The 15,559-nt window shown below is 35.7% G+C and overlaps 1 protein-coding gene across 12 annotated transcripts in view; it reads right to left on the reverse strand.

Annotated features, from left to right (window-relative positions):
- Positions 1-15,559, reverse strand: part of LOC139156879 (dystonin-like) — a 400,586-nt gene that overhangs the window by 116,438 nt on the left and 268,589 nt on the right. For all 12 annotated transcript variants that reach the window (XM_070733016.1, XM_070733011.1, XM_070733010.1 and 9 more), the window contains one exon: positions 2,752-2,913. In XM_070733016.1, coding sequence (XP_070589117.1) covers positions 2,752-2,913 — 162 coding nt within the window. The remainder of the gene's footprint in view (positions 1-2,751; positions 2,914-15,559) is intronic.

A 15,559-nucleotide genomic window follows, 5' to 3' on the forward strand; every position in this document is an offset into this window, starting at 1 on the left:
TTTGTATTTCACTAATTTCTCTAGCTGCTTCACCTCAATTCTGCGGTTTCCTGGGATTGCGATGTCGATGATCCATACTTTCTTTTTCTCCACAATCACAATGTCTGGTGTGTTATGCTTCAGAATTCGGTCAGTCTGAAGTCGGAAGTCCCACAGTAGTTTTGCTTGCTCATTTTCGACCACTTTTTCGGGCTTATGATCCCACCAGTTCTTTGCCAATGGCAAATGGTAGTTCCGGCACAAGTTCCAGTGGATCATCTGTGCCACAGCATCATGTATATGCTTGTAGTCAGTCTGTGCGATCTTTTTGCAGCAGATGAAAATGTGATCGATTGTTTCATCTTTTTCTTTACAGAATCTGCACTTTGGATCGTCTGTTGATTTTTCAATTCTGGCTTTGAAAAAATCAACAGACGATCCAAAGTGCATAATAATAATAATAATAATAATAATAATAATAATAATAATAATAATAATTATTATTATTATTATTATTATTATTATTATTATATTTATAATTGTAATAATAATAATTATTATTTAGATTTGTATGCTGCCCCTCTCTGTAGACTCGTGGCGGCATACATTTCTGTATGTATTTCTGTATGTATTTCTGTATGAATTTCTGACAGCAGCAGTGGCCCAGGTTCATGTGATTCTTTTGCGACCTTCTGCAAATGGGGAAGCCACATTCAGTCAACAAACGTGTTACTAACTTAACACTTGCAATGATTCACTTAACAACTGCGAAAGGAAAGGTCAGAAAATGGGGCAAAACTGACTTAATGTTGTGCTTAGTAACAGAAATGTTGGGCTCACTGAGATCAGAAGTTGAGGACTTACTTGTACTTCAATAATTATTTCAAATCATCTCCACAATATACGAGCTGTAATATTGCCAGTCATCAAGACAAAAGACCTAATTCTACATCTAGAATGGGAAAGACAATCCTCAAAGTGTCTTCTCTTTCTCTCTTCAACTTTGCCATTAATGCTTGGGTGGCAAATGAAGTGTCTCCTCAGTTGTCTTCCATCAGTATGATACAGAAATGGCATTGTACTTACTGTTATTCCCATTAATAAAATAATGGTCTGCTTAAGATAAAGTTAAAGATTTCCCGCGTACATATGTGCTAGTCATTCCCGACTCTATTGGGTGGTGCTCATCTCCGTTTCTCAACCTGAGATTGAGCTGTCTAAAGATGTCTCCGTGGTCAGTATGACTAAATGCTGAAGGGGCACAGAACGCTGTTACTTTCCCACCAAACGTGGTCCCTATTTTATACTTGCATTTTTACATTATTTAGGTTGGCAGAAGCTGGGGCAAGTAATGGGAGCTCACTCCGTTACACAGTGCTAGGGATTTGAACCACCGAAATATCGACCTTTCTGATGGACAAGCTCAGCATCTTAGCCACTGAGCTGCTATGTCCCTCTGTTTAGCACAGACTTTCTTATATTTTCCAAGATTTTTTAAATGATACTGTCTGACTTTATGTGTCATCGGCAGACATAACAGGTCTAACACAATGTAATCCTTCCTATTCAAATCCAAAAAAGATGCTTTGGAGAAATGTGATGACTAAAAACATTTTTTAGTAAATATTAAACTTAAGACCCTAATAAATGTATAGAGATTTGTTATAAATATCTATTTATTATAATATAAAATATTCATCATATAATAATAAGTAACATAATAAACTTACATACATAGAATACCAAAATCACGCTGCATCAACAATTTATCTGAAGATTTAATCTAATAAATATTCGATGAGTCCTGATGTTCTCTTTAATGTAGGTTTGTGATGTCATTATGTGATAAATATTTTATATTTGTTATAATAATAATGAGCAATTATTCCTTTCTCATTTGATGTATGACTATTGAACATTCCTAAGTATTAGAAATAATTTCTTTGAAAAAAAATATTAATACAATATAATGCGACTGGCCTAGGAGGTTTGACTTTTGATACATTGTTAGATGCAGAGCATTAACAGAGCAATTCTTGTTCTGCAACTCTTCTAAAGAAGAAACATGTTTTCCCACAATCACAGAACATGTTATGGGGGCAGCCAATTGACTCCTCAGCTTAAGAGATATAGACAGGTACTACATTACCACTCTGTTCAATGCAAATGTGTTTTCCAAATTATTTCCAAAACAATATGTAATGTTATTGAGGTGTCGTTTTTATAATAACATTTTCTGTCCATGTGAGAAATATTAGCCTGTGCGTTCAGGAGCTCTATGTGGTTGCTGAAGCTTAGGTGATGCTTCAGACTTGGGAGATTACATGTTGGGATTGGATACTGTAGCCTAGAAGGATAATTCTCTGCCTTACAAGGCAAAGGCTACAGGTTCAAGTCCCAGTGGGTATGGCTAGCTGATGAGGCCAAAATAAGGCCGAAATAGATCTATCCTAGTCTCCCTTAATTTTCTCCAAGGGCTCATGGTGCCTTTAGTTCGATCTGAGCAATTTGGGGAGAGCCTGCCTTTGGGTCTCGCCCATTCCAATCACCTTTCAGGGGTTGGACAGCAGGGCCAGGGAGACGCGACCTCATGAATAGCCGCCATTTTGTTGGCCGGGACCTCGCGAGATTTTGCGAGATCCCGGCCATGCCTGGTCATCGGCCACTGCAGCACCCAGCAGGGCCAACTATTTAGCGACTTTGTGGTGAGTTATCGGAAACAACAACCCAGTAAAAGCAACAAGTATTTACAGTGAAAACATAGCTCTGTACCTTTTTATTGAGCGTTTTCCACCTCGTATTAACTTCTTCAATATCCCGCTCAAGGTTATCAGTACTTGCATTTTTAGCAGCGCTCTGAATAAGGCCTTGACCCAACCAGTTTACCTCCTGCTGCTTAAGTTGCAGCGGATCAATCTCTTCTTTTTCAAATGCCTATCAATTGAAACAGAAAAGGGAAAGAAAGGGCAAAAAATTACTTGGGCAAAAGAGCCTGGAGCAGCAGTATGTTGAACAAAAGTAGCAACCCGAGCAGATATCTGAAGTCAAAACACACAGCATGCACATCATGTGTTGAAAGATAATGTTTATATGTAAAATGTATACGTAAAATTGCACTTCATAACCTGAAACAATTCAAGGTAAATTTAGATGTTTAGACAGACAGACCAACAGACGGACGGACAGACGGACACTAAGGATTGACAAATAGTTATTACAAAAGTAGTAACTTGAACACTATGTTAAAAGTGAAAGTATGACCATAATGATCTGAATTTAACGGAGCTGTACATGCTTCAAAAATCACTTGGAAGAAGGGCTTCAAATCTTCAGTTTGAATACCATCTCTCTCTCTCTCCACTAGCAAAACATCCTGAATCTTTTCCAGCTTCTGTGCAAGGTTAAAATAATAAGTGCTAACACTTTAAAAGCCTTATTGCTTTTGGATTTTTTAAACTGATGTATGGTATCTTTTTTTCAGGCTCATAAAGAACCCTGGGGAAAAGAAAAAACTATGGCTGTTTTAATAGCTCTCATTCCACCCGAAGTACTTTTTCCCTCTCATTTGTAAAGCATCAACAATCCTAATGCTTAACTTTTCTAACACAGAAACTCCCAAAATTGGTCTACAGTGGTACCTCTACCTAAGAACGCCTCTACTTATGAACTTTTCTAGATAAGAACCAGGTGTTCAATATTTTTTTGCCTCTTCTCAAGAACCATTTTCTATTTACAAACCCGAGCCTCCGAAACTGTAACCGGAAAAGGCAGGGAGAAGCCTCCGTGGGCCTTCTCTAGGAATCTCCTGGGAGGAAACAGGGCTGGAAAAGGCAGGGAGAAGCCTCCGTGGGCCTTCTCTAGGAATCTCCTGGGAGGCGGCTTCCGGTTTGGTGGAGATCGCGGCGGGACGTGTCTGGCAGGGCTCTGCCAGGCGAATCCTTTCTACCCCCTCCGAAGGTCGCATTTGCGATCGGATCGGGCCCGGATGGCCCGATCCATGAACAGGGGGCTCTCCTCTGCCCGAGGACCCATCGCCAGGACTCCGGAGGCAGCGGTTCGCCCCGCAGCTTCGGAGACGGGAGAACCGCTCCTCCTCGACTAGGAGGACCGGCCAGCGCTTTCTCCCCTCACTCAGTGGGAAGAACAGAATCAAAGAAGCGAAAGTATAAATATCTACATCTACATTGAAAAAGAATATAGCAGAGAAAGGACCTAAGGTAAAAATCTCCTTGTGTTTCGTGTTTAAAGCCAGAAGATCGCAAAAGTTCCAAGTAAAAGTTTTTTTTCTCTAGGGCGAAAGTGAAAGTTTTTTCTTGTTTAAACCCATCCGCAAATAACAGCCGGATCTAATTCTTTTTTTCACTTTTACTTTTCCATCTTGAAAGTGAACTTTGGAACCTATAAAATAATTTTCTGACTTTATGGTTTAACAAAATAGTTTAAATTTGATATGACTATTTAGAAAACTTTAACTGCTAAAGGAAATTCCTAGTGATGACCAGAATTTGTTGCTGATAGATTTTTAAAATCATAATGTTTTGGACTTAATTTCTGAAGCGGAGGAATACAGTCTTGCTGCCTTTTTTTTTTCTTCTGCTGCTCTTTTTTATAATATGAAATAACTTAATAACTATGAACTAAATGGAATCTAGAAGAGATTGAAAGCACTTCTTTTTTGGATTACTTATTGTTGGATTAACCTATTTGGAATACTTGCTGAGCCTTTTGGATTATTTGCTGACACCTTTTGGATTATTTGCTGAGAACTCTTTGGTTTAACATCTGCCTGCTGCACTGAAATTAACTTGACTCCATCTTGGGATCTGTTTCTTTGTTCTTTGTTCCTGTCTTGAACTTGGAAAATAAACTGACTTCATTTTGAACACAAGCAAGCTTTGGATTTGTTTTACTCTTTGAATTTTGAATTGACATCAAATATAACTTTATCCTTTGATATTTGGATTTTCATCTTTACTTCCTAGCAAAACTACAGGATTTATAAGAAGAACTTAAGTATACAATACTGTTATTGTGTCTTTGAATAACTATCTGTTTCTTTTTTTTTTCCCCCTGATTTCTCTTTGACTTTCTTTCCTATTTTTGGATATTTTTATTACTAGAAGAAGCTTGGTTTGAACTATATGCATTGTTAAAAAACCTTGGGTTCCTGCTCTATTCTAAATAGTTGAATTAAAATACTACCCCCCTTCCTTTTCTTTTTGAACAACTCTTTTTACTTCATTTTTTTTCCCTTCTCTTTTTTCTTCCCTCCTCCTAAAGTTTCCTTTCCAATTCTTTTTCTTCTGTTTTTTATATATAGTTGACATTTCTTCCCTTTTTTTTACTTTTTGTCTTCCTTTTACTTGAAAAGGCACCTGTTCTTCTGTTCTGTGGCACTAAATAATAATATTGCTTTTTCCTTCTCTTTCTTCTCCTTTCTTTTTTTTTTTTTTGAATTGAATTGTTATTGAATTGGTATAGTCATATTATAAGGGAAACAAAATATATTGAACAGATTTGGAATTTATAGTAATTTCTTTTCCTTTTCACTACATATAAAATTGAAACTAACCTTAAAATTTGAAATAGTGGATTCTAATTTGATAATGTCCCACACCTCAACCCTTGTTAAAACAACCAAAAAACAAACTACACCAACTACTCTATCTCCACAAGTCTCACCGCATTCTTCTCCTTCGCATCAAGTGTTAACCATGTCTACTAAAGACAAAGACAAAGACAAAACAATGCAGTCCAATCTTGCAACCATACATGAGACTTTGAACACTTTGAAGGACTTCATGGTCAAATCACAAGAAGACGCTACTCAACAAAGAGAGGCTATAAAGGAGGAGGCAACACAACAAAGAGAAGCCATAAAGGAGGAGGCAACACAACAAAGAGAAGCTATAAAAGCTGACTTGGCAGAATTTAAAGTGGAGATGGCCCAAATGAAAGCTGATATGGGTGAGATGAAAGACCAGATAAAGCAGATCCAACAAACACTTCAAGAAAGTGACGACCGAGTTAAAAAAGTTGAAGAACAATCTGATAAAAATGAGAAAAGAATGGAATATCTTGAAGGGAGAGCCGATGAGAGATACAGAAGATATGATGAATCTATTATCCAACTGGAGATGCAACGAGCTTCGTACGGACTTCGATTTCAGAATATAAAAGAGGAAAAAGATGAAGACTTAAAAGTGACTATGGCGGAAATTATTGGAGCTATACTTCAAGAGGACCCCATAGCTTTACAGAGAGAAATCGATGAAGTTTACAGAATCTCGAATAGCTATATCCGTCGGCACAACCTTCCAAGAGAGATACATATTAAATTTACAAGAAAGGCGTTGCGAGATGAGATACTTCACTATTCAAGAAACTCCCCGCCCCAACGCCAGGGAGTAGAAATAAAGATACTAAAGCAAGTTCCAAGAAGTGTCAGAGAAAACAGAAGAGATTATCACTTTCTAACAAAAATTTTGATCAAAGAAAACATTACTTACCGTTGGCTTATTCCACAAGGACTTTCTCTGACATGGCGTTCTACAAGGTACAAACTGGAAAATGTAGAACAAGCCATGTACTTTCTTGAACAGAGTGGTTTGGGCCACTCCGACTACGCAAGTAAGCAACAAGTGGTTCAACTACAACTAGTTCAACAGCAACCAGGGGAAAAATTACCAACTCAGCAAGAAGAAAACCTGGGGGCAACTGCCCAAGTAATAGAGCAGGACCAAGGTGCTAGAAGAGTTCAACCTCAGCGAGAAACCAAAAAACCCATTAAATGACAACGAATAAAGACTTAAAAATCTTTTCCGTAAATGTTAATGGACTTAACGAACCAAGAAAAAGGAAGCAAATTTTTTCTAAAATTAGAAACCAAAATGCCCAGATTGCAATACTACAAGAAGTTCATATTAAAAAAGATAACCAAAAATTACTGTTGAATCCCAAAATTGGAAAAATGTATGCTGCATTAGCAGACCAAAAAAAAAGAGGTGTAGTGATGTATGTCAAGAATTCTATAAATTCCAAACAAATACATAAGGATAAAGAGGGTAGGATATTGATTGTACAAGTAGATATTGAACCTAGACCTCTAGTGGTTGTTTCTATTTATGCTCCCAATGAAGACCAAATGACATTTTATAAAAATTTACACCAAACAATAATAGATTTAGCTATTGATAATTTATTGATAATAGGTGATTTCAATGCTATCGCGAATAGACAATTAGACCATTCAGGAGGGGGAGGTAATAAAAAAAGGGGAAAAGGTAAAAAAACAAGAAGAAATTTGTTACCTAGTACTTTTCAAAAAATGAAAGCGGAATTACTACTAAGCGACATTTGGAGGGAAAGACACCCCCACAAAAGGCAATTTACCTTTTACTCCAATCCTCACAAAATTTGGACGAGAATTGACATGTTATGGGCACCAAAAATGGTGGCAGAACAAATAAGAGAGGTTGAGATAGACGTTAATACATGGGCTGATCATAACCCAATAGTGGTCTATATGACGATGAATAACAAACAGAACAACTGGCGGATGAATAGGTATATATTAAATGATAAGAAATATAAGGATTGGATTGAAAAGGAATTAAAAATATTTTTTGAAATTAATAAAACATCAGACACTACTCCACAGAACTTATGGGATACAGTTAAAGCGTATATAAGAGGTTTAACAATATCTTACACAGCAAAACACAATAAGGAAAAGAAATTAGAGTACTTACAATTAACAAATGAATTAAAACAATTAGAATCCTTATCGCAGCAACATATTAAGAACAGAGATTTAAAGACAGAAATAAATGTAATTAAACATAAAATTAGAGTTATAGAACAAAACCAATTAACTGAAAAGATCAAAAGAGCAAAGCAACATTATTTTGAACATGCAAATAAACCTGGCAGATGGCTAGCGTATAAACTTAGAAAACAGAGTCAATCAAAATTAATCCAAAAATTAGAAGATAAAGATGGTAAAATAAAATACGACACAGAAGGTAAGGCAGACATTGTGTATAATTTTTATAAAGAATTATATGCTAAAGATCATGTTATCGAAGATGAAGTTTTTAACTATTTAGAGGCTTCAAATTTACCACAAATAACAGAAGATCAACAGGCCACCATGGACGGACCAATAACAATGGAGGAACTCTTAATAACAATTAAAAAACAGAAAAGCAATAAGGCTACAGGTCCAGATGCCATACCTGCAGAATGGTACAAGATAGACAACGAAACAATAAGAAACCATATGTTAGAAATTTTTAATTTATGTAGACTTGAGGGAAAAATTCCCAAATCTTGGTCAGAATCACTGACAACCTTAATACATAAACAGGGTACAGAACCAGAAAAGATTAAAAACTATAGGCCTATATCACTATTAAATGTAGATTATAAGATCTTTATTGCCATTTATGCAGAGAGACTTAAAAGAGTTATAAATGGAATAATACACCAAGACCAAAATGGATTTCTTCCAGGGAGACAAATTAAAAACAATATTAGAACTGTAATAAATATACTAGAGTACTATGAACAACACCTAGACAAGACGGCATCTTTAATGTTTTTGGACGCTCAAAAAGCCTTCGACAACGTTAATTGGATATTTATAAAAATGCAATTAAATAAAATGAGATTTGGCCCAAAATTTGTTAACCTAATAGATACCATATATTCAAAACAAACAACGAATATAATATTGAATAACAGTCAATTACCAATACTTGACATAAATAAGGGAGTTCGCCAAGGATGTCCTATATCACCATTGCTATTTATTATGACCCTTGAAACCTTATTAATTAAAATAAGAGCGGACCCCAAAATAAAAGGTTTAACCGTAGGAGATGAAACCTATAAACTCCAGGCCTTTGCAGACGATCTAATGTTTATAATTGAAGAGCCGATTACAACAGTTCCTACCTTACTACAAACCATTGAACAATATGGAAACGTAGCAGGCTTAAAGATAAACAAAAGCAAAACACATTACTTGACTAAAAATATGAATAAAACACTAGAAACGAAATTAGAAAGTATTTCTGGAATAAAGATTGTAAAAAAGGTAAAATATTTAGGAATAAATTTAACAGCGAAAACAATAACATTAAAAAATGACAATTATATGAAATTACTAGCAGAAATTAAAAATGACTTAGCAATGTGGAATAATTTGAAAATATCTTTCTTAGGAAGAATTGCAACAATCAAAATGAACATTTTACCCAAGGTCTTATTTCTTTTTCAGACAATACCAATAAACCCAGGGGGTATCTTTTTAAAAACTTTAACAAACTTAGTTAAAAAATTTATATGGCAAGGTAAAAAAGCAAGGATAAAAATGAATTGCTTAGAAGATATTAAAGAAAGAGGCGGATTTGGCCTTCCAAATTGGAAACTATATTATCAGGCCGCTGCATTAACATGGCTTAGAGATTGGATAATTTTAGATAACAAAAGAATACTTGACCTAGAAGGACATGATTTAATGCTTGGATGGCACGCATTTTTATGGTATGATAAGGACAAAAACCATTCATATTTTAAAAGACATACGTTGAGGAAATACTTATTAGAAGTATGGAAAGACATAAAGAAAAATCATTTTTTAAGTATCCCAGACTGGCTAGCTCCTTTAGAAGCAATAATACATCCAAAGTCTATAAAGGATAAGAAAATAACTCATAGATATAAAGAACTATTAAATGATCAGATGAAGCTTAAATCTAGAATTGAATTACAAGAAGAAGGGATAATAATAGATTGGTGGCACTACGCCCAGATCCGATCTAGATATCAGAAGGATAAAACTCTTTACATTTTTAATAAAAGTAAGAATCCTTTAACTACCTTAATTACCACTAATTCAACAAAAATGATAGGGAAAATATATAAACTACTTATCGCTCATAAAAACATAGAGTTGACTTTAAAAGATACTATGATAAGATGGTGTAGAAATATTGGCAAGGAAATAGATATAGACACATGGGAGAAAGTATGGATTAACAATTGGAAAATGACTAAATCAGTTTCTCTAAAAGAAAATCAAATCAAAATGTTTTATAGATGGCATCTCCCACCAAATAGGATAGCAAAAATGTTTCCCAAAACATCCCCAATATGCTGGAAATGTAAGAAGGATATAGGAACTTACTATCATCAATGGTGGACATGTGGTAAAGCAAAAATATATTGGAAAATGATTGAAAAAATATTAAAAGAAATAATAAAGCAAGATATAGATAATACCCCGGAATTTTATTTACTAGGTGTTACAAACCAGACCTATAAGAAAGAAATCTTTTATTTAATTATACACATATTAACTGCGGCTAGAATAATATATGCGCAAAATTGGAAAGGGGAGGAAACCCCCAAGGAAGAAGAGGTCATAGCTAAAATATTAGATTGTGCTGAAATGGATATGATGACAAGAAGATTAAACGATCAAGAGGATACTAAATTTTATGAAACATGGAACAATGTTTATAAATGGATAGATAAGAAAAAATAAGATATATCTTTAGTTGTTTTTCTTTGTATTAGTTTTTACCTAGGTGATAACAATATTAATATTAGTTTAAAAGGACTTTTTGACGATTATGATATAGTAGTGTATGTATGTATAAGTATAAGCAATATACCAAGATGCATAATAGTTGAATTTATCTTTATTGTTTGAATTGAAGGTTTGACACTATCTTACTATAGTAATTAAGATTATATTAAAGGTATTTTTTTTGGTAATTATGCTATACTAACCCTACCTAACACTCACATCAAGATTTGTAAAACTTTAACCCAAATTTATTAACTTTTTTTACTATAATAGTTAACATATATTTAACTATGTATTCTTTTTCTATATTTGAATGTATACTTTCATAAGAAGCGGGGGAAATATACCCCCACTTTATGTTTATTGTTTGTATGTATTTGTCTGTTTTTATGAAAAAAATAATAAAAAAATTGATATTAAAAAAAAAAAAAAAGGAATCTCCTGGGAGGAAACAGGGCCGGAAAAGGCAGGGAGAAGCCTCCGTGGGGCTTCTCTAGGAATCTCCTGGGAGAAAACAGGGCCTCCACCATCCCTGTGGTTTCCCCAATCGCACGCATTATTTGCTTTTACATTGATTCCTATGGGAAAAATTGTTTCTAACTTTTCTAACACAGAAACTCCCAAAATTGGTCTACAGTGGTACCTCTACCTAAGAACGCCTCTACTTATGAACTTTTCTAGGTAAGAACTGGGTGTTCAATATTTTTTTGCCTCTTCTCAAGAACCATTTTCTATTTACAAACCCGAGCCTCCGAAACTGTAACCGGAAAAGGCAGGGAGAAGCCTCCGTGGGCCTTCTCTAGGAATCTCCTGGGAGGAAACAGGGCCGGAAAAGGCGGGGAGAAGCCACTGTGGGGCCTCTCTAGGAATCTCCTGGGAGGAAACAGGGCCTCCACCATCCCTGTGGTTTCCCCAATCGCACGCCATTATTTGCTTTTACATTGATTCCTATGGGGAAAATTGCTTCTTCTTACAAGCTTTTCTACTTAAGAACCTGGTCACGGAATGAATTAAGATTGTAAGTAGAGATACCACTGTACTATATGGCAATTCATGCCAGGCCAGAGATAATTATTAAGGAAAGCAATCTGAAGATGTTATTCCAAAGTCCTACATAACTGCTTTGTTTACATGAATACGCCCACACCCGTTCTTTTTGGAAACACACATCACTAGAAAACAGGCCTTTCCCCTACTTGTACCCAACAGTGACAATAGTTTTGAATAATTTCATCGAAACAGAATCAGCATCAGGTGCAATATTCTGCACAGCTGCAGTTTAAAAGCAGTTCAGTGCTTTTAGATGTAACTGGAGGGAGCTCGTTATTGCTTCAAAGTGGCTAATGGTTGATTGGATTTGCAGATCCAGGGTTAAAACAGTATTATCTTATGGCAAAAAATTCAAGGTAACTGCAGCAATGGAACCTGGATTTGATCTTAACTCTGGTGCAAATGCCACGAACAGAAGCATTATCCTTTTAAAAGCAGCAGGAATGCTTACAAAAAGTGACAGTAAAATCAATAGTAAATAGCACAGCTGCATTTCCTTGAGATTCCCCTTTGATTTAACCATAACATCACAATAATAAAGGAAGTAAATATATTAAACTCAATCCATCATTCTGAAGGGTCATCCAAAGATATGAAAAGGCAACCAACATTTCCCAGTTATTGAGATGGCAAAATTAACTGGGACAAATAATATGGAACCTTTAGGCCCTTTGGGCATTAAGGATAATTGGTATGTTTGACGTTGGTGGCAATTAATACAAAGAATGCTAATTGACACCAAAAGTATGACTTCCGTTACTCAAAGTGTTGTTAGTAGGTATGTAGGAGATAAGCTTACACATACATAGTAGACCCTTTTCTCACCTTATGCTCCCAATTACAAGTCTGAAAACAACATGTGCTGACATCAAAGATCTGCAACCATAGTTAAGGGATTTCAACACCCCTTGCAAATCTATGCAATGCCAATAAAAGCAGCGGTCCCCAACCCCTGGTCTGCCAATTTGGAACCAGGACGTAGGAGTGGTGGATGAGCATGGACATGTGTACAAAGCTGCATTCGCGAAAGTGGCACGCACGCAGGAAACCATCCCTTACTCCTGCCGCTGTTGCCGCCTCTGCTGGTTTGCCAAGCTGGAAAGGTTAGGGACCACTGAATTAAAGATTGAAAACCGAGAGGTAACAATTGTGTATCAACTGGGTAACGCATGTATATTATATTATATTATATTATATTATATTATATTATTTTATTTTATTTTATTTTATTAATTATTAATTTAATTTAATTATTAGATTTGTATGCCGCCCCTCTCCAAAGACTCGGGGCGGCTCACAACAATAATAAAAACAATATTCCAGCGAAAACAAATCTAATATTAAAAAGCACATAAAACCCTATCATATTTTAAAAAGCAAACAGCATATACATACCCACACATAAATATAAAAAAGCCTGGGGGAAAGGTGTCTCAACTCCCCCATGCCTGGCGGTATAGATGGATCTTGAATAATTTTCGAAAGACAAGGAGTGTGGGGGCAGTTCTAATCTCCGGGGGGGGGAGTTGATTCCAGAGGGCGGGGCTGCCACAGAGAATTATATTATATTATATTATATTATATTATATTATATTATATTATACCATACTATATTATACCATACTATATTATACTATACAGTATTATATTATACAGTATTATATTATATTATATTATACTAAAGCTACAAAGAAATCCTGTAAATTTTCATAATAGAGCGGCTACTACTCACATACATAGAAAGTACATTAAGAAATAGAAGAATCCTTCTTGAAATAGTTACAGACTGGACAAAGAGAGAAACTAAAACTAAATATGGGATTAATCCCAAACATATAATGATGCCTTTCTTTACACGTTTTAACAATCTTTCATGGGATAAAGGGAAAATGCCTACTAGCCACCAAGAATACTATGCATATTTGTAGAATGCAAAGCACATTACAAACAACGCTATTCTAGATGCATCCAATCTTTCATTCATTTCAGGAATATGAAAAAAATAAAGTTTTCAGAATAAGCAGGAAACATCATCATCACTAGCAACTTCACAAAGGTTTTGCAAAGAAACATTTAGATCTATAATACCCATGGGTAGTGCACTAAGTTCCTGCCTTTTTCAACCAAGTATATTACAGGTAATCGTTGATTTGTAGCCATTCATTTAGTGATTTTTTAAAAAGTTACAAGAACACTGAAAATGCTGAATTGCGGCCAGTCCTTGCACTTATGGCTATCACAGCCATCCCACAATCACAAATTGAGTGCTTAGCAACCAGCATATATTTTAGATGGTTGCGATATTCCAGAGTCATGTGATCACCATTTGTGACCTTCCAGCTTCCGACAAGCAAAGTCAACGAGAGAAGTTGGATGATTGTACGATTCACTTAACAACTGCAATGTTTTGCTCCGCAACCATGGCAACTCACTTTAACAACTGCCTTGCTTAACAGTGGAATAGTTGGTCCCAACTATGGTCATTAAGTCAAGGACTTCCTTCTAAAACATTCCCTTTAGAGCAATAAACAATTATCAATGATAACTGAGATGCAAAGTGACAAATTTTCAGACAATTTTGTCTTCTGACTTGTTCTTTCCACAAGTTCTTACATTAAATTATACAGTATTTGTCATTATAATCTGGGTGCACGGATCCCAGCGCCCAGCCAGGTCCCACAGAGTCGGCCTCTTCAGGGTAGCGCCAACCAGACAATGTTGTTTGGCAGGGCCCAGAGGAAGAGCCTTCTCTGTGAAGGCCCCGGCCCTCTGAAATCTGCTCCCCCCAGAGATTTGCATTGCCTCCACCCTGCTTGCCTTCCGAAAAAGTTTAAAGACTTATTTATGCTGCCAGGCTTGGGCCATTATATCATAGCCCCCTGACCAATGAGTGCTTTAGTGTATTTATGGAGTGAATGGTGATGAATGTCTTTTAAAATTATATTGGAGTTTTTAAGTTCTTTTAGTCATATTAATTGGATTTCTGAGATATATACTCTTTTGTACTTTTGATATGTTGTGAGCCGCCCTGAGTCCTCGGAGTGGGGCAGCATACAAATCCAATCAATCAATCAATCACTCAATCAATCAATGCATTTGAAGGTCCTGTTAAAATTCCAAAGACAAAGAAGAACATCCTACTACAGGAAATACAACTCCAGCTTCGTTTTAACTCTGTGCAACTGGTCTCATAATTCTTTGGCTATACAGTAGATCTCTATTTCCATTTCAAAAATCCACATTTTGTAAAGGTATTTCCACAATATTCCAATCCAAATATTTCCTCAGAATGGTTTAGCAATACTGTATATAACTAATATGTGAATACAAAAAGTTAGCTTCATTAGAAAAGCTTATGAACAAACTTTGAGATAAGGGATCCCCAAAATGGATGACACAAAATTTAAAAATGTGAAACTTACAAATATCCTCTCTCTTTATAAGAGTCTACTTTCTTTCTTTCTACATGCAACTTGGCCCATTAATCATGACTCTTGTAAAATCCCTGCCATTTCAAAAGTATGTCTTGGCATGAGGATGCAAAGAAACCATTTTAATACATGCAACTTGTCTTTAATCTGCATGATTTGAAAAACCATAACAATCATTGCCATTTATAGTTCGTAGTCCAATCCTATGCTTGCCTGCTCAGAAGTCATTCTCACTAAGCTCAAATAAGTTATTGCTAGGGAACCATGTAGAGGATTATCAGTTGGGGGAACCCCCCCCCCAACAAAATAGGCCTTGAATGGCCCTGAAGGCCTGAAAAGCAGTTTATGCTATCAGAAATTCACTTCAGGAAAGACTTAATGAACTCAATCTGTATAGTCTGGAGAACAGAAGGAAAAGGGGGGACATGATCGAAACATTTAAATATGTCAAAGGGTTAAATAAGGTTCAGGAGGGAAGTGTTTTTAATAGGAAAGTGAACAC

The sequence above is a fragment of the Erythrolamprus reginae genome, chromosome 1 (genome assembly GCF_031021105.1).
Source record: "Erythrolamprus reginae isolate rEryReg1 chromosome 1, rEryReg1.hap1, whole genome shotgun sequence".
Lineage (NCBI taxonomy): Eukaryota > Metazoa > Chordata > Lepidosauria > Squamata > Dipsadidae > Erythrolamprus > Erythrolamprus reginae.